The sequence below is a fragment of the Siniperca chuatsi genome, linkage group LG14 (genome assembly GCF_020085105.1).
Source record: "Siniperca chuatsi isolate FFG_IHB_CAS linkage group LG14, ASM2008510v1, whole genome shotgun sequence".
Lineage (NCBI taxonomy): Eukaryota > Metazoa > Chordata > Actinopteri > Centrarchiformes > Sinipercidae > Siniperca > Siniperca chuatsi.
In genome coordinates this window covers 18563960-18591915 of record NC_058055.1, presented here as the reverse complement: position 1 = coordinate 18591915, position 27956 = coordinate 18563960, and the positions used below count along the sequence as shown (strand labels likewise).

The 27956-nt window shown below is 38.9% G+C and overlaps 1 protein-coding gene across 2 annotated transcripts in view; it reads right to left on the bottom strand.

Moving 5' to 3' along the window:
* sept8a (septin 8a) overlaps nucleotides 1-27495 on the bottom strand; it is a 39364-nt gene extending 11869 nt beyond the window's left edge. For both annotated transcript variants that reach the window (XM_044221570.1, XM_044221571.1), the window contains exons 1-6: nucleotides 27095-27495; nucleotides 16457-16571; nucleotides 15937-16132; nucleotides 12431-12617; nucleotides 6058-6219; nucleotides 4594-4690 (exon numbers count right to left, since the gene is read on the bottom strand). In XM_044221570.1, the coding sequence (XP_044077505.1) occupies nucleotides 4594-4690; nucleotides 6058-6219; nucleotides 12431-12617; nucleotides 15937-16132; nucleotides 16457-16571; nucleotides 27095-27124 (787 nt within the window). In that variant the 5' untranslated portion in view covers nucleotides 27125-27495. The remainder of the gene's footprint in view (nucleotides 1-4593; nucleotides 4691-6057; nucleotides 6220-12430; nucleotides 12618-15936; nucleotides 16133-16456; nucleotides 16572-27094) is intronic.
* Nucleotides 27496-27956: the final 461 nt, after the last annotated feature.

Here is a 27956-nt window from a genome sequence, read left to right as displayed (position 1 = left end):
GTGGTGGAGAATTGGATGTATGTTGCGTTTAAATACCACCGCAAGCTGTGAGCTCTAAGGATATAAAGACAGCAATAATGATACTGAAAAAGTCCAATTAGCATGGTATTTAGGTTCTTCTGATGGAAAATGCTGGAAAAGTACCCTGCAGTGCATAACAGCAAACCACAATGTAGAATAAAAAATGCAACTTAACACAGTGAAAATGCCTTAACAACCCAAACCTCATCTACTTTAATGCTTTTGGACCCAAAGTACATTTTACAAAGATGTGAAATAGTAGCGGTGATGCAGCTGTCTGAATCACTCACTCATATTTTTACTCAAATTTGCTGGTTGACCACACATCATTAGTGGGAATATACAAGTTAAAAACAGAAATGAGCTGTTCTCTGGGGCTGCATCCAGGCTACTGAAATTGCCTGTTCATTTGGCATCTAATAGTCTCTCTGTACTGGTCCCCCACTGAGGGCTGAATGAGGGCCAATCCTCTGACTGACTGCAGCACTGAGCCCTCAAGAAATACGAGCACAGGGCTCTGTAGATAAACACGCACACAGAAAATAAAATACAGAAGAATGGCTGCAAATAAATCTGCAGTTATCAAAAATGAATGGCAATAGACAAATGTGTAAAATGAAAATAAATGAACACACTGTGTAGTAGAATTGTAGCTGGAACTTTTACAGCACTTGTTTTCACCCAAAAAGGGGCATGGTCATTCTGAAGACAGGAAAGTGAAGCATGCCTGCTCTCATCTATTGGTGAAATTAGTTTTTGACAGTGAATTGTAAGCCTCTGATTGGCCAAATAAAAAAATGAGTGACAGTTACCACGCCCTCTCAAAGTCTCCGGTCTGCAGATATACAAACTTGAATATTTAGCGAGTATAATGTTTACCATGAAACTATCATCGTTTAGTGGGTTAGCATGCTAATTAGCACTAAACACAAAGTACAGCTGAGGCTGATGTGAATGTCATTAGTTTTGCAGGTATTTGGTCATAGACCAAGGTGTTTGACAAATTTTGACCTGATGGTGGTGCTGGATGAAAGTCAGTGGATCACCAAAGTGATTATAATCTGTAGCAAATTTCATGGCAATCCATCCAATAGTTGTTGAAACATTTCACTCAAAACCACAAATGTGAGCCTCTTGGTGGTGATGGATGAAAGGTCAGGGAATCACCTGAGTCATTATGATTCATCTTCTGGGCACCATGGATATCTGTACCACATTTCATGGGAATCTAACCAATAGCTGTAAAAACATGTCACCAAAGACCACAAAAGTCAACCTGCTGGTGGGACTAGAGGAAAAGTCAGGGGATCACCAAAGTCACCACTGATCCTGTGGAGACCATGGATGTCTATACAAAATATCATGGCAATACATCAAACAGATGTTGAGATAATTCTGTTGGTGGTAGACCGACCAACCAGCTGACAAACCAACATTGCCATCCATAGAGTCATAGAGCTATCTTTTTTTACTATATCGCCCAGGCCTAGCCTGAAAAAAAAAGCTGTAATCAAAAGAAAAACATAACTGAGAATCAAATGCAAAGTCAGTGATTAATAACATCAATGTTCATACTGTAGTGTACAAACACCTACTACAATATGTGTGCACAGTTGAACAAACACACAATCGCTTGCGGAGAAGAAATACCAGGGGTTCGCTATATGTCTCAGATGTCTGGAGTTCAGAGATAACAGAGCATCAAGATCCTGAAGGAAGATAAACACACACACACACACACACACACACACACACACAGAGAGAGAGAGAGAACCCCCTTCAATTACTCTTTTAACAGAAGACAGTCCTTCCTTTGTCTTCCCTCAAGTCAATGGAAATTTCGCAGGGCTCTACAAGAGGTTACCATAACCCATCTATATGACATTTGGCATCTACAAAATGTTTCCATTGACACAGGCCTTCCTTTCAGTTGGCCAAATGTAGTAAAACACTGAGACTTCTGTCTTCTTCTGCCCCTGTCCTCAGATACTGTGTGTTGTATGAATGGTGAGCAATCAGTTTGGACAAGGTTGATAAGATTATTAGATGCAGACAAAAACAAAAGAACTTTTCCCCACAGTGTCAGTATCTTAAGATGCTTGTGGAAACACAGCAGCACCATCCAACAGGATCTCATTTCTTACAGCCTCAATGATGGAATATGACAACAATCTTCTTAGTCCACAAACTCAACTTTGCATGAATTAAAGGCCAAATCAGTATTATTTTAATGCAGCATCTGGCATTTTGTATGTAAAGATAGTCAGGTTTTTCTACAAGGTTTACTGGGGTAAACAAATCTTTTACATCATCAGAAAAAAACGTAATTACAATTAGTTGTTGTCTAATGTCATTTTAATGACAGCGATGTTATTCAATATTAGTGTGACAGCTGGTTCCATTCTTGTTTTCATTTTGGGTAGTGTGACTACTCTTTTGTTTACTTTAGGATAAAATATTCTGCTTTTATGAATCTTTACATTGCTTTTCCCTTTGACACCCATGTATTCTTAACATTCTACAGCCAGCATTTTGCAGTATCAATATCAACCCCGTGACCTGTTTTCAACTGATATCTACCACCTGTTAATTGCTGCTGAAGAATGACAAAATAAGGATTACATCTTTTGCGATGGAGACAAATCCCAAAGAAATGAGCTTAAAGTGAAGCCGAGATAACTTTTTGCGCACTATTCTTTCTGTTACTGGACTGGACTATAGCTTCATGGTGACTGATGAGTCCAAAAGAATCTGTCCCCAGGGGACATACAGCAGGCTTTATAAATATCCATAGAGTGTCCTCTGAGGGTTGGGGAATGAGAGTGGTCAGTGGCTAATGGAGAAATGGAGAGACGAAAGAAAGAGAGATTGAGGATGCAAGAGTAGTAAACCGAGGAAAGGAAGGAAGGAAGAGAGAGAGCTGGAGGGAAGGAGGGAGAGAGAGTTTAACTCCCATTTGAGCGGTAATATTCTCACAGCACATCTCTGTGTGACATTATTAAATTATAATGTTTACTCTCATTGACAAGGCACAGGGGAATGAGCTGTGGGAACCAAACATCCCAAGATCCCCGACACAATAGGTGATGGCAAAACATCCGAGAGTTTCCCCTCTGGGATCAATAAAGTATTTCTGATTCTGATTCTGATGTCTCCATGGTTAACGCATACACTCTAAAAAAAGACAGAAGAAAGACATACACATCATCACAAGCACACACAGACACACACTGGCAATTTCCCTAAACAATCTCTACCCACTCACCCTTCATTACGCAGTGTCACTCTGCATGAAGTCACACTCGCAGCTGTGGAGAGTACTCCTCATTAAGAGGGATGGTATAAATAAACAGGAAAACTGTGGGACGCACTCGCCACTCTGCCATGAGCAGGAAAACATCTTTCACCGTGGATGCTGATAGGTGCCTTGCTCGTTCAGCTGCCGAGTATATTATGTCCCCTTATCATAAGGGCAAAACATCCTCAAAACAATCAGCACGTGGTACAAAATAGATCCTACACCTACTTTTAAATTAAATTATCAAAATAGCTGAAGATTAATTTTCTTCCAATCGACTAAATGATTAATCAACTAATTGTCACAGCTCTAGTTCTTTTTACCCACTTCCAATCCAACACTTAATGCTTTGGGCTGGCCCGAAATCTCCACATGAACACCCAAACAGAGGCGCAGTGAACAGAGCCGGCTGCAGGAGCCACAAAGAGACTGAGCCATGTACTTCCTCAATAATCGTACACCCATGACCACTTTCAGATGCATTCGCAATGCAATAGAATCCCTGCACACTCATATTATGGCATAATAAAGACTGTACCATAGATCAAGTACTGACATTGTTTCTTGACTAATTGAGAGGCAATATCTCATGATATAGCACTCCCACATTTCTACATGTATCACTCGCCTGTAAACTAGCATCCTAACAACCGACTAACAGCTAGTGGATATACAAACTAACCAGCATCATTGGATTTATACAGGGTAAAAATTCATTACAACTATTTGTGACTACAAATCTCCTGGTTTTGTATTTGCGAATGCTGTTTAGCTGTCAATCATGTAATCTTGCAAGGACAATGACACAGGGAACCACTCTTCAAGGCCTTTCTGTTGCTTCATTAGAGGCGAGGGAAGTCATGACTGAAACTGAGGTCAGCAAAGTTCTTAACAGTTACTAGTGACTAGCTGGAAGTGATTGCGTTATAATTAACTGGCACTTTATGGAATTAACCTATTTTAAATGAAACTACTTATCTTTGTGAAATTTCAAACTAAAGTGTTTATTCCATAGTTGTCCTACTGACTTGGTTTAAATGTTAATGAAACTGTGCTATGATATCAATAATACACTTCAGCCTTAATACTCAGTGTTAATATCAGCCTGGCACTCCCTCTGTCTTAATGCTTAAAATATTCATTCTGTAGCAGTCTAGAGAAAGGAGTTAAACATCCATTGACCCTTTCATGTACTCACTGTTGTGTTTGTTTGTTCAAACCCCCCCCCCACACACACACACACCCTGATTAACTTGCTTGTGAATGGTTCTCACCTTGCACGACACCCCAGGGGTACTGTCTGGCCCTCACTGTCTTATTCCCCACTTTGACCTCTTCCACGCTCCCAACCACAGCAAACGGCAGATGGGCCTGCACAGGAAAAGAAGTTAGAGTGTTAAAAAGGTCAAGAGGTCACAAGTGTAATTGGAGCCATTGCCAGGGGCCGAGCCTCAGCTCCCTCTTTCTTCTGATTTACACTTTCTTAAGTTTTTTTCCTAGTTACTTTACAGCACAACATCCATTTCCAAGTTATGTTTCACTAGACACAAACATGTTGTCATGTACAAATAATAACATAACAAAACGGACAAATGAAAATTGAGTGTTAAATTTCGAATAACTTCACTTTGACTGCCACCTTTCATAACCAGACCACACCAGAGAGAAGTGTAAACATGTTGACATATGAGCTGCACCAGAGCTCTGTTTTAAGTTCAACATGTGGCTTAGTTGGGGCTGAGAGGCCTATTTTGTTGAAGTGATTAAACACACACACACTTTCTTATTGCTCTCAGAGCTACTATGCCTCGTTAGGATCGACAGTGAGGCATCATGGGGAAACCATGCCAGATACGCAACCTCAAAAATTAGGTGGTGAGTTGAAACCGGCTGGCTGGTTGCAGCTCAGAGGAACAAGCTGGTGAGTGTGGGCACTGATGTAACCGACTATGAATAGATGGGGATAGTGTACAGTACATGAGAAAATTTACTGTTTGTGCATTTGGACATGTGTGGGTGTGTGTTTGAGCACAGTGTGATTATATATCATTCCCATTAGAAAATCCAAACTAAAAAAGGCTAAATATTCTGGAGAAAATGTACTGTATTTGTGCTTGCTGCCTGAGCAAAAGTCACTAGCTTATCTTCAGTTAATTGCTATATGCATATTCTTTTCTGTATTTCTAAATAACTGATTTACTTTGACAATGGAAAATATAAAGCCAGTTGTAGGAAAGCATGAGCTGCCATCAAATTCATAAATTATATTTATTATGGAAAGAATTGAGGAATGGGGAACTGTTGCAATCAAACAGAGCCAGTGTTCATACGATTTTGTGTAAAACTATTTATAATGTTTGTACATACTGAATGTCCAAGCACATTACCAAAGGGGTTTTCCCTGTATACAGTCATAGATTTGTGGGATTGTAGTATCTAATAAAAGACATTCATAAATTATTTTTCAGTTAAAAGCAATAAAATTGTGCCAACACATGCTGCCATTACCAGATGGGTAACACACGAGGTGGTAAAGACATGACGTTACAAGTCAGTAGGCACACAGATATCCATAAGACAAAATCCTTCTTAATCCAACAACAGGCCAAGTTTTAACATATGTTATCATCAACATTAAACACATACGGTGGTGAAAAATAAGGAAAGGTAAAAAGGTAGAAAGACTGATTGTATGAGAATTTTTGGAGTGTGATTATTGGAGTCACAACATGACTTACGTTCATGGAGGCGTTGATCTCACTGACTGCTTCATCGTCTGTTGGGAACTGATATATCTGGACACCGTTGCTCACCAGCTCACTCATAATCTTTATTTTGAACTTGTGGAGCTCACTCTTGGAGATTGTGTCCGCTTTGGCAATGATGGGAATTATGTTAACCTGAGGAAAAGATGAGAAAAAGAGAGGGGGGATTGTATAAAAAATGTTTTGTGCATTGTATGTCCTTTTTTTATGCTTGAGTCTGCCAAAATATTTATATGCATTCCTGTTTTGAAAGCTGCTTTGTCTTAAAGCGTACACATGGCATTTATTACGTAATGGTTTGGTTTAGTCTGGTCTGACATGCATCTTCATGACAGGACAAAACATACCTGTCGAGCTCAATATGATGAGATAAGATGCACAGAGAATGAACCCAATGTTTTCAGTGAATTACAGATTAGAGCAATTAACTTCCCTTTGTCAGCGGGTCATAACCAAACACTGTGAATAAAGCTAAATTAAACATACTGAAGACTTAATTAAAAACATAAATCAAACTAATTACATTGCTAAATATGGTGGAGGAAGCATACAAGACCATATGCAGCAAAACTGTACAGTGAATAAGCTCAGTCAGAACCCTAACAGATACATAAAACAAACAGTGATTATGAAAACAAACTAGGCTCCATCTCCAATCAGCAGCAGATGTGCAGAAATAAACAGTTTCTCTGCATTCCTCTGTATGGCTGCATTACCCAAATCACTAACTGGGAGGACAAGGAGGGTCCCTACAGATTCACTCATCAATTCCATAGTGCCCCAGAGCAAGAGCCAGAGCTTGTTAGTAGTCAAATTACAGGCTCATCATACTTTATTGGATCATTAGTTTACAGCAGGGCAGCCAGTATTGCGTTTTAACCTTTATTTAACAAACCAAGTTCACTAATCGCTATCTAGTGTTGACAACAGCCTTGAGCAGATGGGAGTGTCTTGTTATGGTCAGTGAGGAGGGAGGGGTTTAAGATATTTGTTCACTTCCCACGACAGAGTTTTCCCAGCTGGCCAAAGAGCATTCCCAAATAGTTCTCAGTGTTTGTTCTTAACAACTAGGAGTGCCAGATGGGTAGCTATAACCACATCAAAGCAGTTGACATGTGAGGTAATCTTTGAAAAAAAAAATTCACATCACATAGTATCTTTGCCTCATGTTTTCTCCCTCTGTGCCTCCATGTCAACTCACATTTGAAAACCTCTGATCGGGTGCAAACAGGCAAAAAAACCTATAACAATAACAATAATGTGAAAATACTATATCACCCAAGTCTGAGAAATCATTATAAAAACCCCATGTACATTTGACCGATTATGGTGCAAATTATGAGACGTTTTAAAGGTTAGTAGGAAATATCAATCCTTGTTTGTAAAATGACCTCTAAAAACTGAATCCTCTTAATATAAGATAAGTAACTGGTAATGATTTCCTCCTATTCAAGAAAAACATCTTTTAAAACAAAGGACACCTCCTTCTGACTCTTATCTCTCTTCCTGCCTTCATCCACCACAAACCACACTCACTCTGGTGGGCTTTCAACCATCCTCTGTAGGGAGGGGTGATTTGTACCACATTTACAAGAAAAACACCATTGTCTAGCCTTGACAGCAAACTCTACAGACTGAGGGAACAGTTGTTTCTGGTCTGCCTCCCTGGTTTTTCCTGTGACAGGGCTATCTCGCAGACAGGACACGTCTGTTCATTTATCTTTAGTTTCCAGATAAAAGTTATTATTCACACACAGTAATGTGTTCCCCTTGATTCAGCACATAAATTAAAAATGGGAATGTGGCCCTAATTCTACTCTGATGAAGATGGAGCACCTCTTAAAATGCATCTCATGGCAATTAAATGTATTCATGGTAACCAGAATTTAACAGTGTTCGGACTTGAATCATCATTTGTATCATTTATTTAGTTTATTGGTCTATTAACTGAAATAAGTCATCAAATTGAGAAAATCAGCAAATATTCACATTTCAGAAGATGGAACTGCTGGTTCCTTAAGTACATACTTTTAGGTTTTGGACTGTTGGTTGGACAAAACTGAAATTTGAAGCTGTCACTTTGGGGTCTAGGAACATATGAAGGCCATTTTTTCAATATTTTTGACATTTTACATGCTAAACAGTAAATCTCTTCATTGAAAAATAACCAATATGATGAATCAACAATAGGGATGCACCAATATATTAGCCGAACATCGGTATCAGCCGATGTTCGCCTTGTTGACTGCTATCTGTCTATCAGCAAATAGAATGACATTCACTGATGGCAGTGGCCGATGTTAATCTGTTGTGTCGCACCATTTTGCACTGGCTAAATTTTGTGTTGGTTATTTGTATTTGTTGTATAGCAAGCTAAAAAGGCTTTTGAAACAATTACTTTCCAAAACAAATTATCTTTTTAATGTGAAAAGGTTATAATAAAAGGTTATATGATTGAATTTATGTTCAGTCAAAGATAGTGTAATGAAGGGCTGAATTAGTTTTAAACAGTTCAGGGGGTTTTTTTATAATGAAGATTTCTTTGTTTCTATGGCACAAAAGGGGGAATAAATAACAAAAAAACAATCAGTATCGTCATCAGCCAAATTGTTATTTTAAACATCGGTATTGGCCCAGAATTTCACAGTCGGTGCATCCCTAATCAACAATGAAAATAATGATTAGTTGAAGCCTTAATTAACCTGTGACTTGGTCAGGCTCTTGTTTAGGTTTGTAGAAGCAAAGCAGGTACTTTTTGTGGTCAGGCGATATGGCCAAAATCTTCTATCACAGTATATGTAATTTTACATCACAGTAACCGTATTTATATCGCAATATAGTATTTTGTTCTGTAAATTCAATTAAAAAATGGTTTAAAATAACCATACTATTATTTTCGTCTTTGATTTGGAACTTCCATACACACAAAACAACTCCTCCTGCTCTGTAATTTCACTCTCCTCCTCCATGTTTTCTTGTCACTCTCTTCTTCTGCGGCGGTTGGCAAACCAGCTTGGAGGTACATTACCGCCACCAACTGTCGCTTTCACATCACGTGAGAACGTGGTAAGAAGTCCTGTTGCCCAAATTTGCTACATAACCTTCCTGAAAAATAAATAAATAAATATATAAATAATATATATATATATATATATATATATATATATATATATATATATATATATATATATATATATATAAAAAAAAAGCGGTATTGCCGAATCATTTCTACTGTTGCACGGTATATACCATCATATCGCCCAACCCTAAGCTGTAACCATCTAGAGCTCAGAAATCATAGAAATAAGACTGCACAATGTGCAAAGGCTGCTAGTATGTGGTGAGTAGCGGCTGCAAATATCACCTGCAACACATTTATTCTATTTTCTTTATTCATTTATTCTATCTAGAAAGAGACCACTGCATAAACAACCCCATCAAGCAAAACAGTGTCACATCCAGACTGTGGTCACTCAACACTGGCTTGCTTTCAGACAAAACAGTGCTCATATTTCACATAGTGGAAAGATTGCTGAGACAGAGCCACTGAGGTCAGAGTGGTGTTCACCGTGGCCACCCACTCTGGCTAAAACTGAGTCCACTGTTTCACTCACAATGTAACTGTAAATCATTTTGAATAAAAGCGCCAACATTGTTGTTATTTTACACTTTCAACACTTTCTGGCACTGTGCAACTGAAAAAGGCCTGTGAGCAACCAAAATTTACCATACAGCCTTATTGGAGGTTCACAAGAGTTTGGTTCATATGAATGGATGGGGAGATTTAGGTAAGCTGCCTTGTATTTAATTATATTAGGGGAGAGTATAGCAGGTAAGCTTATATACGATAGCTAACACATTTAGCGCATGTTAACTGTTTTGGTTCATATACTGGGATAAAGATAATATATTTAGCTCAGGTAAGCCACCATGTCTTGCTTCAAAGTAGGGGGTACAGAGAGCTGGCAGTGTATGCTGTGGTGGTTTGGATGGTATCAGGGGACAGTTGGCAAACGTAGAGTGCCAGGTTTTGATCAATCTGTTGGCTGGTAAAGACAGCACAGAGGCTCAGTGGTCAGCGCTGTCGCCTCACAGCATGAAAAGTGCTGAATTTGGATCTTGGCCCTTTCTATGTGAACTCCTCTCTGTTTGTGTGGGTTTCCTTATAGAAATAATTAAGAAAAACAGAAGTACTTTTGTCATTGCTGTTGACCATGAGTTTGGCCTTAAAAATACAGTTGGTCCTCAGCAAAACTTAGGTGTCTTAAATAGTTGGGGTTAAATTGGAATAACTTGTAAAATGTGTTAAATAATTAAAATACTAAAAACATTATTGTTTAGTGAACATTTATGTTTAGTGAATTTAATCATCATCAAGACCTATGAAACCTGGTTAAGATCCATTGTCATTGTAATAACATACAATGACAAAATAATTTTTTCTGAAGTCCTCATGAAACTGTCAACTGTCCCTTGAGAGTGACAGTTGGCTGAAGTATCTGGTCATTGTTTTGAATAGTATCGGGAGACATTTGGCAGAGATGCGCAGCCATGCGTTGATAGCTGCCAGAGGTAAGCCAGCAGGTTTTGGTCACAAGCGGACCATCTGCTTTGTTCTGGACTCATTAGCATTGCATCACCAGACACAAGCAAGGCCAAAGCTGCCACCTTGTCATTCCTACAGTAGTGTTATCAGTAGTTATATGTATACAAAACAACAAAATGTCATCAGTAAACCTTAAGGTGAGAGAATGTAAACAAGCATATACACATGCCTAAAATCATACAAGCAAATTCACACACTTTAACAAAAAGACATTAAAAGCATTGTCATCTATGTGCATGCAGCTTTAGTGATTTCCAAGGCATCAGTATAATCGTTCTGGCCCTTAGGTCAAACAAGCACTTACAGAATCCACACAAATCTTCACTTGTGCATTTTAACTGCCTCTTTCTCTGTCGATCCTTCTCTTTTTTGAACATGGGTTTTGTGAACATGCGCTTTAAAATGTTTTGAGGATCTTTTGCCTTCCTGAAATTCCATACTTCCCACACGTTGAAACCAAGATTTGGGATCAAAAACCAATGAATGGTTTCAGCTGCATATATCACTGAGCAGTTTTCAAAAACATTTTAGAAAAATATCAATGGGTTGAATTTATTCAAGTGTGTTTGGTATCAAGCAGAAATAAATCATCTATATCAATACCTTATATGTATAGAAATTCTTTGTTTTATATCCATGCCTATACAAAGAAAGGGATCTGGTAGGTAGCATAAATAGCAATAGCCACAATGGCAAAGCAAGCTGCAGAGACTCAACCTTCAACAGAATAATTCAAGGAAAACTCAGCAATGACCTCTTATCACCAAAGATTTCCCCAAATCTACAAAATAAATAATAAAATCTTAAATACAACACGGCTCCAACTCAGACCTTAAAATTCACTTACTTGCCCTTTCTGACAGGGTCCTTCCCCACTAAACCTGACTCTCTACCCCCTCCCTTTCTTTCACGCTCCAAGTGCTGTTGTGATGAGATTTTTTCCAGTTGTTTAATTGAGGCCAAGCCACTGATTGTATCTGCACTGAGCTGCACCCATCGGATGTATGGTAAAACACGAATCCAGTGATTAATGAAAAAGCCACAAATCAATGTGGTTCTGAATGTGACTATTGACTGGTGTACGGCTGACCTGCAAAAATGTAAACTGAAAATATGTCAAACTGGAACTCAGAATTAGTAATATGAGCATGATGAGGATGTACTTTAGTTTTTAACTTTTAGGTTTTTATTTTTATTTTATTTACATCACTGTATATCACTGCCTCACAAGAACCAGTTGATTTGTTTTATCTTATATCAGAAAATTGGATGGACTGTAACGCAGCGAATCAAACATTTTCACTTGAAAAAAAAACATGAAACATGTTGGATTTTAAGTGTGAAACTGCTTATATACGACAGGTCTTCCCAAAAATGTGGGCTGTTGAAGTCTAAACTTCAAACCTTTTCCACAGTAACAGCCAAATAGCCTCACTCCAAAGAATGCCATGTGAACTTTTCTTGAAATCCTATACCATGAAATGGAAGCATGCACAGTCACTGTAACATTTTTCTTTTCGCTTTCTTTTGGGATACTGGAGTCCACACCCCCAGCAAAAAGATCAGGGATCTCCACGTCTCAGTGAAATGCACACCGGTCACAGCGAAAGGGAGGTCAGATTGCAACACTGATAGTTATTCACAGACAATGGGAAAGGACTGTGTGTGAATGTGCTTTTTGCCAAAGGAAAAAACCACAGCATATATATGGATGTGTGTTTGTGTGTCAGTTGTGTGTACCTTGCTGTCCAGTTTTTTCATTGTGACGAGGTCCAGAGACTTGAGGGAGTGTCCTGTCGGGGCAATGAAATAAAGGCAGATGTGGATCCTGGTGTCGTGGTAGTTAAACAGCGAGCGCTTGATCTTAAGCTCTTCCTGGAGATAGTTTTCAAACTGAGTGTCGATGTAGTCAACGATCGGCTTGTAACTGTGGAGACAGCCAAAGAGAAACTGTAAGGCTTTATGTCTGTGGGTAAAAGCATAAATATTTGTCTTCTTATTCATGCATTGGAATGAATATAAAAAGGAAATATGGACTTGGCACTGGGGAAATGAACCGAGACAGTTATGTTTTCAGTAACTGTGTGATCTGATTCTATGCCAAGATCTCAGCTTAGAGCTGTACAGCTTAGTGCTGCATTAAATTTGTGCTCGGCTTATGGAAGTCTGGTTGAAACAAGTCACAGAGGCTGCAAAATGTCCTGTCCTCTCTCACAGTGTTGTGATGGCCCTTGTAGCCTACAGTGTCACCAGTAAATCAAAGAAATCAGGAATGTGCAGTATGAAAACACAAACGTTTTGTAGTATTTGCTCATGAGCGTTTTGAATGTGTAGCTAAACAAATGAGACCAGAAAAGTATGTCAAATTAAATTTTGAATGTCTTTCAATCCCCAATATGGTCACCAGCCTGATAATGTTAGGTCATGAGACAGTTTGAAGATAATTTATGCCACATTCACAGCAAGCTTGTTTGGAGCTTTGTAATTTGTCTGCAGCTTTAACTAATTTTGTGAGAGATGAGAACGAGACCATTAGAAATCAGCCACATATTTAATAAACTGCATCATAGCAGCCTGAACAAGTCTCTTTCATATGAGGTTGTGGTCACCATTGCTACGGCTGAATGTGTTTCCCTGTGCTGTTTGTCCCTTTTCCTCTTCTGTCTTCTCTAGCTCTGCCCAGGTGTGCTACATCTATCTGATTGCTCAATGAGGCGCACTTGGCCTGGGAATGAAGCACTTAAAAGCTCCTGTGTCAACACCAGAGGAGAGAGGCTTCTGGCCTTGCTGCCTCTCAGCCTGGGATTTTGTGTTGCTGTTGTGTTTTAACTTTGTGCCTTTTAATAGTTTTGAGTTAGTGTCTTGGTTGTTTGTATGTCTTTATGTTAATAAAGACCATGGATTTGGTGTTTCTAAAGGTGGTTTTCTGTGGTTGATTTGAGTCAGCAGTGGAATGTTGTTCGCCCTGTGGGGCTAACACCATAGATACAAGTGTCAGTCACATTTTAGTTCTCATGACACCACTCTGCATTTACAGACTACATATCTCTGCTGTTTTGATAGTTTGGTTGTGATAATCTGCGTATAATACATGTGTTCGCTTTTCACAATTCCACCAGCATCACCTCCAATTTATACCTCAAATGTTTTAAACAGACTGTGGTTCCCAAACAAATGTTATGTTGATATATTTAGGAGCTACCATGTCAGCCTCATTGGTTACAGCTGGTGTCACCTCTGCATTCATATTTTCTCCAGCTCAGATGTGCAAGATGTACAAGCAAACGTGTTTGAAAACAATTGTAAAATTGAGCAATGTCAAACCATCTGAAACCCATCCTGAATCAACATTACATCACATCAGTCACAAGGACCCCGAATGCTTCAAAGTGCTCGAAGTGCGAACCACGTGATCAGGTCTACAAGTGCCTGCTACAATAAGTAAGTTAGAAATGAGAACATACTCTGATCCACCTACAAGAAACAAGCCCAAAATGCAGTTTCATGGCTATAAGGAGACAGATCTTCAAATTTGATAGCCAGCTGCTTCTTTGTGTGTTCCTAACTAGTACAGTGTGAACGCTGGAGAAGGAAAATCGCAGAGTACAGAGTTCATCATGTTAAACTTAAGTTACTGGCTTGAATCTGGTTTTGTTTCTATTTGATTTTACTAGTAAAATGCTTAGTCATGTCCTCCTGTTACCATCATCATATTGCACATACATCCCTGCTGATTACTTAAATTAACAGCAGCATTATCAACAGCAAGTCTGCCCATATTCTATTTTGCAGTGAGACATAAGTAAAAGAATCTATTATATCCTCAGCCAGCAACATGTTTACAGTCATCTGTCCTCTTCCTGCACATCTATCTTCAATCTTCTCTGTGGAATGCACTAACCCTGACCTTTTGAGGCTCTCTGTGTGCCTTTACAGTCCACTGCAGGGTCTGTCCCTCAGCATGTTGGTTTATACGGCCTACAGAGAAAGCTGCTATCAAAGGGCGTGAGAGTGCTGCTTGCTGGCTAGCTCACAACAAGAACACATTCCACAGCTGAATGTAAAAAATAAATAAATTTAACCATTTCCTTTTTGCTGTCCTACCTCATCCCCATCCTACAGAGAAAACCAAAATGTGCAGATTAGTTTGTGTCTGTTTCTCTCATTTGTATCCCTAGGCAACATTGACCTAATTTGGGCAAAACTATGGCGTTGTCATCTTGCAAAGACAAAGGAGGGTTTGGATAAGAATTGACAGGAAAATCTGTCATTACAACAGTCAGGAGTCAAATGGAAATATGATTTTGATTTCATGCCCTTACTTCAAGTACCAGATGAACGGAATTTGACTCATACAATGAGTACTGTTTATCAGAATAAGTCAAAACGGTCCTGATGCAGTAAATGGCACTGTTGGTGAGATTTACCATGGTTTGTTTTACACACTGTCGTCTAAATTCTGCTACGGCTTGATTTAAACCATGGACTGTATAGGTCAAGAAACATCTGAGAGTATAGTATAGTATAGTGTATGTATGTATGTATGTATGTATGTATGTATGTATGTATGTATGTATGTGTGTATGTATGTGTGTGTATATATATATAAAATATATATAAAAATATATATATAAAAAAATATATATATATATATATATATATATATATATATATATATATATATATATATATATATATATATATATATATATATATATATATATATATATATATATATATATATATATATATATATATATATGAAAACTAGCTCCATCTTGAGCAGCTACAACAGTAAAATGTTGCATCAGTATTAATCTTATAGTGTCATATACAGTTTAATAATACATAGGTCACAGGGGCCCTTTATCTGCAGATCAAGTACTTTTACTTTTGATACTTTAAGTATAATATTCTGATAATACTTCTGTACTTTTAACTTAAGTATGCTTTTGAATGAAGGACTTCTACTTGTAATAGAGTATTTTCACATTGTTATTGGTTCTTTATCTTAAATAAAAAGGATCTGAGTGCTTCTTCCACCACTGCATTGACTATAGTTCACACTGAAATACAGTCACTGAAATGTTGTTGAAACAGGCTACTTGCATCCTGGATGTTTAAAAAAACCTCTAAACCAAATTCAGTCCACTTTTAATTATAAGATCTTTTGACCTGCACATCAGTGTCAATCATTTAATCATGTCACATCTTAACACCATCGATTATCATTTCACCATCCTTACCTATCCTCTTTGTTGATCTGATCGCCGAAGCCAACAGTGTCGACAATCGTCAGTTTGAGGTGGACGTTGCTTTCTTGCAGGTCGTATGTTCGCGGCCGCAGATACACGCCATTCTGATAATGGCTCGCCTCTTCGTTCTCAAACATGGTGTTGAAGAGCGTGTTCATTAACGTTGACTTGCCGATACCAGTCTCCCCTGTGGATGGCCAGAAGTAGAGAGAGATAGAGACAGAGAGAGAGAGAGAGAGAGAGAGTTAAATTACTCAGTCACCTGGGAGTAATTAGCTTTCAGAAATGAATTTTTATTGCAGCAACACAAGTGTGCATTTCTTTCATGTCACTAGAAATAACAGGACGTCACTGTTTTGTTACAGTTAAACAAATCAAGTAAATATTGAGGGGAAAGGACTGTAGAGAAATGTTCAGTAGTTACAGCATGGCATTTCCGTGACTTGCTAATTACAATATTTAACACAATCTCTCACGCACACATGCACACATGCTGCCGTTTGGTACTCACCTACACAGAGAATGTTAAAACAAAATCCCTGTGTGACCGATTTACTGACCAGTTGGTCAGGGAGGCTGTCAAATCCAACATGTCCGCCCAAACTCAGGCTACGCTTCTCTTCATTCTGAGGGACACAAACAAAACAAAACAAAACATTAAAAGCCTGGTTACATGTGAGGAAAACACACATGGGGGAAACATTAGTCGTAGGAAGAGCTGGTTGGCACGGAAGCTGAAGCCTTCACATTCCTATATAAATGAACATCAAAGACCCTCCGTACATTCTGCAGACTCCTAACATCATGAGTTAGGTAATCACAGCCTGCAGTGAGGATGAGTTTCAAGAATAATCCTTCATAAGCATGAGAAACTAAAGATATTTCCATACAGAGAAAAGATGCACTGTATAAGAAGCAACCAGAGAAATTAACTCATTCAGAGATTTAATACAGTATGGATAATGAGAATATCATCGGTTGGGAATAAAAGTCACTTACTCTAGTTCTTTGGAATAAATACAACAACAACAATAAACATTTTACAGTTACTCATTTCTATTACTTCGGCACTGATGGGTCACCACAGCCACATGGCACAAGCAATCTGAATACATGATATAAACCCCATTTATCTTAATTTATCCCCTATATCATCATGTTTTCCAATACATAGAAATTGAATGCAACAAGCTGTACCACCTAAGCCTGTAAACAAAACCAAAAATGATCACAATCACCACTGCTACAGTACATTATTGCAGAGACCGTTTACAACCACTCTGTAATCAATCTGCATTTAGGAGAGAGCATCCTAAAAGCCCAAAGATTACCGATATACAACAAAGCACAGACAGACAGACAACTATTGGCTTGTAAGCGTTTTCACCTTTGATCGCCCTTATATAACCCATCTCATCTGAAGGAGAGACAGTCAGTGAGAAGAGTGTGTTAAAGCTGTAGAGGAGGGGAACAGACAGCACCTTGAGATGAATGGGGCCACCCGAGCTCGTCTGGCTCAGCCACGAAGGACTGCATACTTGAAGGCTGATGTCACCGAACACAGAGCAGCCTGAGAGCAGAGCAGAGCTCATCTGAACGCAACCCGACTGTACTGAACTGAGAGGCGGAGGCAGGCTCTGCATACTCAGTAGATGAGTTATAAACCTGACTGAACTGCACAATAAGGGATGAGCTCTGTGTGTATTTGTGAGTGTGTGTGTGTGTGCGTGGTAGTAAGTATGAGGGGAAAAATAGAAATAGGGCTTAATGTGTCAGGTAACACTACTGGAGTAATCTGACTTGAGCTGAACTAGGCAATACTGAGCTGAGCTACAGCGCACTTTGAGTTTATTGCATTACATTAACACCTGTGTTCAGTGAAAAAATAAATCAATACAAGCTGTAAATATGCTTGTGAAACATGTTTGTGAAACATCCAGCCAAGTTGAGGAAATGTGTTTCATGCCAAGTCAGGTAGCAGCATACCCAGTCAAAAACTTGAAATTCTCTTTTTTAACTGCTGTGGTTTCCCATTTGGAACAATATGTTCATAGATATAAAAGGAAATCATACATTAAAAAGGATAGATTTCATGTCTGACCTAAAACAATAGTCAGATACCCTTATGAACATTGCAACAAGTTTTGCTTGCTGTAATTGATCCTCCTGTTCACTGGCCCTGGCCTGAAGAGATCCGTTTCCAAAGCAATTTTATTGAAAGTAATGGGGGACAAAATCCACAGTGCAAAAATACATTACAAAGTTAATGAGGCTTCAGCAGTCTTTCTAGTACAAAAATCGCTCTTTGTGTTATTATCCCACCCCACAGCTAAGCAAGGAAACACTATCCAGGGAAACGCAAAAGGGGAACTTCGTACTGAAAAGACTAACTTTGGAAGATATCCACTTGATTGCTGCTAAAGTATCATATTAACTGTGGAATGTATTTTTACACAGAACAAGGACTGTGGATATTATCCCCATCCCTTACATTGGACATATCTTAGGAAGGGATGGCCAGTATGAACAGGAGGAATGATTACAGCCAATAAAAATCTGTTTCAATGTTCATATGGGCACCTGTTTGAAGACAGACTTAAAAAAATGTAAACCTATCCTTTAAGTGAGGTTGTGTGCATGACAGACATCATTCATCAAGATGCTAAAATGAGGGATAGGCCTAAAGAATGTCAAAGGTGCTGTGCAATGTAGCTCTCTAACATGCTTTTAGCCGTTTATTTGGGAGGGTTGCACTTCCAATTTTTGATGACATCTAGCTCTTGTTCCTTTTGTGTCTGAATGCACTTATTGTGAGTCACTTTGAACAAAAGTATCTGCCAAATGAATGTAATGTTTGTGGTACTCAGTAGCAGGTTTACAGGGATGAGGAAGAGGCAGTGGCCATTTCTATTTGTTAGTCACTGTAAACTTTGCTGACTGAAGGTTGTGGTGATATTCGAATAGATTGCTGGGGGGGGGGTGACCACTGGTATCGGGCCTTGAAGGAAACCGGTGTGGTGACTTTCTGGATTCCTGAGTTGTGTTTAAAATACGAGAGGTTGACAATTTATATAAGCCTTTATTTATCCAGGGAAGAATAAATAAAAGGCCTGCATGCTCATGGTCCATCAACACCCTGTTTCGTATCCATGTTTCACAAGTGGCAGCTGCCTAACTGCACACAGTTGGTGATTAGGCGTCTTGCTCAAGGGCACCTTGACAACATTTTTTTATGCAAGTGGGGGATTGTTTTGTCTTACACCGCAAGTCTGGAAATTTACACTTCAGGTCACAGGCCTACTTCTGGAAACTCACTGTGCCTATTCAATACGTATCTGGGCCAGAGAAGCATGGCCTAAGTCGAGGGGCAAGCTTGTGTCACACTCACTCAAGGGGTTCTTTGACCTTGTAAACCTTGTGTCTGTGGAAATTGCTCCAAACTTACCAAACCACATTGGTGAAACTCTCAAATTCAGAAGAATAACAAAAATCCTGACTCACGACATAATTCTAGGTTGACCTCCTACACTGAACCAGACCAAGCTGTCAGTAGCACATAATTTTTGTGTGTGTGTGTGTGTGTGTGTGAATCATAAGAGGCAGATGGGTCTGTGACTGAGGGCTACCAAAAGAGCATGCAGACCTGACCAACAGTGTTATCTTTAAGGATCAGACAGAAAAGAACTGTAGACGTGGACACAAACTGAGACTTAACTGACTGAATGTGTGAGTGTGTACTGGACTCAATGGTGAAATAAGTACTAAGATCCTTTACTGGAGTAAACGTAGTAATACAACAATGTAAAAATACTTAATTACACGTCAAAGTCCTGCATTCAAATCTTAAGAAAAAGTACTTAAGTATTATCAGTAACATATATTCACAGTGTCAAAACTAAAAGTACTCATTATGCTGAAAAATAGCTACTTTGATGGTGTTTTATTATATATCTATTAAATATAGGCATATATAATAGAGCAGAAGAATTAAAATGTTTTCTTAAGACAAGTGAAAAAATCTGTCATTGTAGTAAGATTATTTTGGTTTTGTTTAAAAATGTTCTAGAAATGAGTGTCTGCACACTGACTAGACTTAGCTTGCATGTAAGTCTGTAAGTCATGTATTTATACAATATATGTGAGAGCTACAGCTAATCTCTATTGTCATGTGAAAACATCTCCATTTTTGGTCATTTTCTTGTTTTTACTTTGTCTGAATGATTACATAGTTCGATATAAAAAAAGACTTCTCCATCTCATGAACCTCTGCTCAAAACAAACTGGATTACATGAACAATGCATCACAAAGCTAAAAATAAACCTGATCGTCCTAGTTCCTAAAAACATTTACTGACAACAGCATAAAAACACCAATCAGCTAAGGATGTATAACCAGCAGGAGGAGAGCTATTAGGGAAACTCTGGGGCATCTGTCCACCCATCCAAGCTACTTCGCAGGAGAGAAGAGCAGCAGCGTAAAGTATGACAGGAATGAAAAGCTTCTGGTCAACTGTCTCGGAGTGAGGAAACGACTCAGTTCCCAGGCCACCATATCACCAGGCCAACAGGAAATGGCTGCACACAGGGGCCCCAGGTGGCTCAAAGTGAAATGAGGCACAAACCATATAAGCTAGTTCACAATGCTGTGTGTTTGTAGCTGGCTGACGTGAACCACTTTTTCTGTCAGCATTTTTCTGTCTGCATGCTGGCTCCCTGTCACAGTGCCATGATTTACTGGGACACTTGAAGAGAACTCGAAAAGCCAATGTCAATGTTATTTGTATACCTGTGCTTTTCCTAATATGACAAGTCAAAATATCTGCTGTGAAAAAGGCCTGCGTTGTCAAATAGCTGAAGTGCAAATCACTGGTGCTACATACCTTACGTTTTCTAGTCAGGGACATATCCAGGTATACAGAACAAACACTATAACCTAATATAAATAAATCAAACCACTTATTTTTAAGATACAGTGTGGTCACAGTATGTCTTCCTACTAAGCTACACAGTGTACATATACATGCACTCTCTAAACAACTATCACAGTGCCAGCCATCACTGTAGACTGTTCAGTTAAGGGCTACATTTAATGCTTATTTTCATTATAGATTAATCTTTCCATTATGTTTCTTATTAAATGATCCATTGTTTGGTCAATGGAATGACAGAAAATAATGAAAAATACCTATCACAATTTCCCAGAGCAAATTCACACATTTTTTGCTTAATCAATGACTTAAACAATTAATGTAAACCAGGGGTTTCAAAGTCAGACACTGTGAGCCACCCCTCAGCCAAAATCAAGACAACTACACCTGCCACAAACCCATGAACTATAATATTGCCATGGATTCAGTGAGTTACGCTGTGGGCTACAACTTGAGCCCCCTTTTTTAAGCCTATAATTGTTTACATTTTGGCAAATTAACACCATTAAAAGGTATGCCAAATTAGCTACTAGCAATTCCTGATGGCAATGTACCCATGGATACAAACAACTATCACTGGATTACTTTTAAACTGAAGAAAATGTAAAAATGTGATGATTCTCAGGCAAGCTCTGGAGTTATAATCTTTTTTTCTATGATTCCTTGGCAGATTCGTGAATGTTTATTCACGTTGGACATCAAAGATAATGATATCCTTGGGAAGTGTAAGTCACACTGAATCTAGAAACATGTGTACCATGTTTGTGTGTTCAGACTTGACTCCAGCTGCTGACCGTGTTGATTAGCGGGCCAAATCAGTGGGTCAAACTGCAATCACTAACTTCTTGTTTTCAGAACTCCAGCATGCACCTGTCCCTTTCACCTCACGCAATATCTTTAAACTAATTGTTTCAGCACTAGTCCAGTCTTTAAACTGCAAATCAATGCAACAGAAGCATTTCAAACATCACAAAAATGAGTGAATACACTGGCAGCAGGCAAGGAAGACATCAGCTGTGACACAAACTTTCCAAAAGGTTAAACAAATATGTGACGCAGATGCAGATCCAACCTGGCGTAAACTGAGGGCAAAACCAAGATCTGTTTTAAGCACCCATCACTCCAAGGAAACATTTTCAGTGCTGATATGACCAGTCACACTCTCCTGCTGCAGACCCCCCCTTCTGCTCTCTTTCTATCCCCTCTTCAGCTTCCCTCACGCCTTCTGGCCTCTGTTCCCACCTGGCTTGTGTTTGCAGCTTGTGTTTGCCTCAGTGATCCTTCACCTGACAGACAGCAGCAACCTGACTGAAGCACACACACACCGCTGCTGCTGATGCTTGTGTGTGGGGAAACACACAGAGGGAAGGCCTTTGAAGAAGCTTCAAATATTTACAATAACTTGCAGTGCACTTTGTGTAGAACTGGTTTCCTTTAAATGTCATGTTTTCACATTAAATTTTAAAAAAGGAGGCCAGATCAACTGCTAGGTGGTATTCCATATTTTCATTATGGTATTTTTTTCTCTTCCTTCCTTCCTTCACTTCCACTTCCTATATGTATTATTTATATTCATTGTTTTTAAGACATATATACTCTATACATACGGAGACAGGATTCTAAAAAATTTATAATAGATATTGTAGCATGCTAGTAGGCTTTTTTGGAGCATGTACTCTTGTGATTGCTTTGTGTCAAACTCTTACTGGCTAAAGCAAGGGGGGGGTGCTTTTCTCTAGTTCATATAATTGTAAATTGAATATCTTTGTGTTTTGACAGAAAATGAAAAATTGAAGACGTCACATTGGGCATTGCCAGAACCTTCTGGCTGTTCCTACGGCAAGATTGAGGACTAAAACAAATTGGTCTTGAAAACTTAATAAGGCTTTCTTATAATCCTAGTTTAATCTGGCAAACGTGCATGTGTGTGAGGTTGTGTGTGTAAGTGGATGTCTCTGAATGTATATATGTACTGTATATTTTTATATATACAGTTTGGGAATGTATGTGTACATATATATGTGTATTAGGTATTTTATTTATTTTATTTTTTCTTGCTATTGATCTAAATGTTTCACTGTTTTTACTTGAATTATTCTATTGCCTTATGCCTGCTCTTTGTAATTGCTGATTTTGACAAGTGCTAGGCTATATAAATAAACATTATTATTACTATTATATTGTGATGGGCTGTTCTTCACTATTTTCTGACATTTTAAAGTAAAATAATTAATGAAGTTTTGAAAAAATGAATAAATAAATAAAATGAAATCAATAATGAAAACAATTGTTTGTTGCAGCCCTACTTGAGAGTCCGGGACTGTTTTGAGTCATGTTTTTAACTATAACTTGTTTTTAACTATAAGATGTGTACATACTTAGAGTGTCAAATGACTCAAGCTAAGCTGACAACATATGTAACTACTGACATCTATTTTATGACTTCTATGACAAATACTCAGTTGGTTTTTGAAGGATGAGTCATCTCATTAGCCTTTTGTGGTTAGTAGACAATAGCTGTGGTTAACAGTGTAGCTGTTGAGCTGTACTCACTGAAAGCAACATGTTTTATTTAGTGTTGAGAGCGGATATCAGTTTGGGGGCTTCTAGAGACACTTTGGGCCTAATTCCTCTTAGCATCTGTGAAGAGGAGACCATATGATAACCTCAAAGACAAACCCACACGCACAGTCAGTACTCTAGATGAGAAGGATGGTGGCTAGGTCTTCCTGTCCAATGACAGTCACATAGACTTAAGTCTCTGATGTCCGTTAAATTGTAATCATGTACTGGTACATCATACTTTTGAGATCTGAAAGGGTTTTTTTGCATTAATGCTCATTATGAATTATAGCACAAAGGATTTTACATCTTATCTAGCAATCTAACAAGAACTATACTTGGATAAGATGTTTTTGCAATTTTGTCAGCTCTAACCACACCTACAGATTTTGCACTTGTGTACTGCTTTAGCCGTTCGCCTGCTGCTACATGTGCTAGCAGTGATGTTGTAATGGTAAAAATGTTGATGGGATTTGGATGAGATGTGTGTGCCATCAGGAATTCACAAGCACAGAGATAAAAACTAGTTTTTCTCTGTTAATTATCTAATCAAATGCACACTTTCCCCACTTATCTCACTAGTCTCACACTCATGCACAACAATTGTATGGCCACATTACTGCTCATCACCCATCTATGCCGGACAGGAAAGACAAACAAAAAAAAAATGACTGAGACAGGAACCATTTTACAAGACAGATGAACAGCTCACCAATCTTTACTCGGCTTTTGACAAATACACAGTTTCCTTACTATCACTGATAGTAAATGTGGATCCCCGTGGAGAGCACTAAGCAGTAAGTAATAAAAAAAAAAATCATATGTGGATTACTATGAGGTATCTATGGAACAATGGAAACTAACTGAAATCTGATATCTCAGGGAATTAAACATATTATTTTGTGCCCTTTTTGTAAGCTAATACATTTTTCTTATTTTCTGGCTTTCACATCAACATTTACAGACATCACAGCCGACAGAATTTGCAGGTAAAGTACAAACTGACAAGATTAACAACTGTCCCTTTCTTTTACTTTCTGTTTTGTGTTGTTGTCCAACCTGCTAGAGCTGTCTCAGCCAAGTCCGCCTTGATTTGAGCACTCACATACATGCCTCGTGCAAGTTGCATGGTTCAGAATCCAAATCAGAGTTGAAAAAATGTGATTCCATGCAGCCTTTTTACTGTTTGTACTGGGGAAAAAAACAAGGATCAAACTTGTGAGGTTATGGAACAGCCTAACTTTCAGGCCATCCTGTCCACAGATGTTCAGTGTGGAGTGGACTACATCTGTTTGAATGAAGGAAGGAACATTTTATGTTATGAAAGAACATCATAACAAACATTACTACCTCAAAATCTTTTTTGCTTTTGCCAACATTATTTGAACAGCTATTTTAATCTTAGAGGATCACAATTTGGGCTCTGAACCGGTCTTTTATAAATTCGGACCTATTCTATAGATGGATATTGACTCATCACCACAGAGACTGCAGCTCGGCTGTCATGATTCATCTGCAACATTGGATTTGACAAGCTCGCCTCTAGCCAGTTCTGGCCTGTATGTTCTATATACAGCTAACATCACAGATGACACACAACAGTCTGTATATACTGAACCTGCAATCTGATCTGAGCAGCTGAACAATATGGAAAAGGAACTGGCTAAGGTTTAAAGGAAGGTGTTTTAAGTCATATAATATGTATAAAATGAACCAATGTAGACTGAATTTACAGAATAAATCTGTAACTAGACCACATATGTAGATAATGTATTCACAAACTAACATCATCCTCTGCACAAATGAGCAAAGGCGCAATTTTAAAGTGCAAGCGACTTGCCCCATAATTCCTCATTCCTTGTCTCTTGCCTTTAAGCACTTTATGAAGCTAATTTCATTTTCTGTATGCAGGCCTCACCGGAGAGACAATACTCTTCAGGGTCAGTAAGCACTGTACATGCCAAACATGTTATAGGGCATTTCATTACATAACCATTGAACTGCATCCTTTTATATATGCTACACACTCTAATGCAATCAGTGAGTGAAAACAATAGATGGGTAGTTGACTCCATTGATCGCCTCATGTGGCTCTGGCCTAGAAAGTTAACCCAAAGCAACATAGGATTGACGTGGGCCAACAATGCAACCAACCTCACATCCCTATCAATAGCTGCACATAATTAACAGCGTGCCCCTTACATAAACTGCCAGGCAAGCATGTCCGTTTGTTCAATATGGTCTCACTTAGTTCAGAAAGTTAGACAGGAAGTCAGACAGCTGTGCTGCTAACAAGTTCCACAAGCCTGTTTCACTGCAATCAGCATTTTTCTCATTAATCAGTTCTCTCATTTTGTATTCCAAAAGACACATTTTACAAATCACAAGTCTGCAATATCTTCTGCAACCTGCATCCCCTCTTGGACACCTTCCTAATTTAAGAAATGCGAAGTGTGCAATATCTTATGCACCCTCTTTTTGCATCCTTTCCTTTCTTCGCAGACATGTGTTGCACCAGTAAGTGGTAGGAGTGGCCCGGAGTGTGTTCTTAATCTCTTTATCCCTGCAACTCAGTGCTGCTTACTGTCCAATTCACCACCACAAGGATCTCTTCAAGCATCTGCCAAGAAGTTAATCGCCCTTTTTAAATCACCTCTTTTGCATTTGCCTCGTCACTATAATATTAGTTTTCCATAACGCACATGTTTTGCGTGACTGTATGTGAGCAAACTACCTTACTGTATGTTACTGGTATTTTCTTTAGACTGTATTGCATCACCATACTGTACCTACCTACAGGGTCACACCTGACTGACAACAGGGCTTGTCACTATGAAAAACAATGCAGGATACATTCCACTCTCAAATGATAGTATGCCCAACCTACTACTGTGATGTGCTGTATAGAGAAACACAGGCCATCAGCAGTGTAACAAGACCTTGTTAATCTTCCGGCTGGTAAAACTGACATGGCCTTATGTGTAAATATCACATTATGAGTTAAGAAAGTGAACCTCAAGTTTAATTTTGCACCCCTGAACAGGAAGTTAAAATGAAACCACATGTCCACACATTGTTAGGACTGAGGCTCATCACACTGTAACTATCTAGATGTAGTAGTTCATCACAGTATTGTAGTTTTACACAACAGAACTGCAAATAATACTAGTAACAGAGACTTCGAGTGTGTCTGTGGTGCACAACAGTGAGTTTATAGAAACGGCATCCTATTTTATAGTATTTTTATCTGCTAGCTAGCTTGTTGTATTTTAAAAAAACAGTGATATGATATGGTAACATTACCCTTCCTAAATGTTTTGTGTTTACAGCTACTTCTAATAATACAGGGGTAGAAACGCAATTGCGACAATAAACATAACAAGACACGACATTGAAATAATAAACAATGGCAGCGTCACCTTAATTTGTCTTAACTGAAAGAAATCCAGTCACCATCACAGAAATCACTTCCACCATCTCGGCTGAGCCCACATCATAGGCTTCAAAAGCTGGGAAGGCTTAGCTTCATACCCACACACAGCAGCTAACCTTACACACACACACACTTTTACTAATCACAACCAAGTGTTCCCGTGGCTGCACTTACAATGTTTTCAGCTCCAAAAGAGAAAAAAAGAAACGCCTTGGCTTTTACTTACCGAAAATACGTCAACGTCTGTGGCAGCCATGGTGCGGAATCTATGGTGGTGGTGTGCTGGGCAGACTGAGCAGAGGCGAAAGGGAGCAGCCCTCGTCTCTCCGTACTAGCCTGCTAAACTACTGAGCCGAACTGACAGAGATAGGAAGAGAGGGACACAAGACGGAGAAGAGCTAACGTTAGTAACTGGGCAGGGAGGCTACTAGCTAGGCGACAAGAGCAATCACTGCGACTTCGCTTCTGTTTCGCTCAGTCAGGCTAACTCGTTTCTTTTCTTCGTTTCGACTTTTGCTGGGAGTCTATGAGAGTGAAAAAGGGCATGCTTGATTTAGATAAACTGTGTAGCACGGGAAGGAGAAAAAGAAGTCGGCAAACAGAGCTGATATTGGTTCGGTAGCTACCCCTGTGTTGCGCATGCGCGCTAATGCGGAAGTTATACATTTAATAAACATTTACGATTTTTTAAATTAACTTCTGTTTTCATTAATTATCAAGAGTGCTTGCCAAATAAAGGTTTATATATTTTAAATGTGAGGCAGTTTAAAGTCGCCTCGAGGCGTTTCCAGGTGGTGTAACGTTCAACGTTTTCGTATATATATACATATACGTTAAAGTAGGATTTGAACTATCTTGAAGTTCAGGTTACATCTTTGAACGGGACAGATACGTTATGGTTCCAATATGGCCACTTCTCAGGAACTCCCATTCAGTCCAGGAATGTCATGCTGCACACATTGCAAGCCAGGACAGGAGCGAGCAGCACCGCAGAGCGACAGGGGGAGAGCAGAAATATGTGTGTCAGCGGTGGAGACAATAAAATACCTGATTATCACTCCAGTGTAGCCAACTGAGGATGGGTGGTT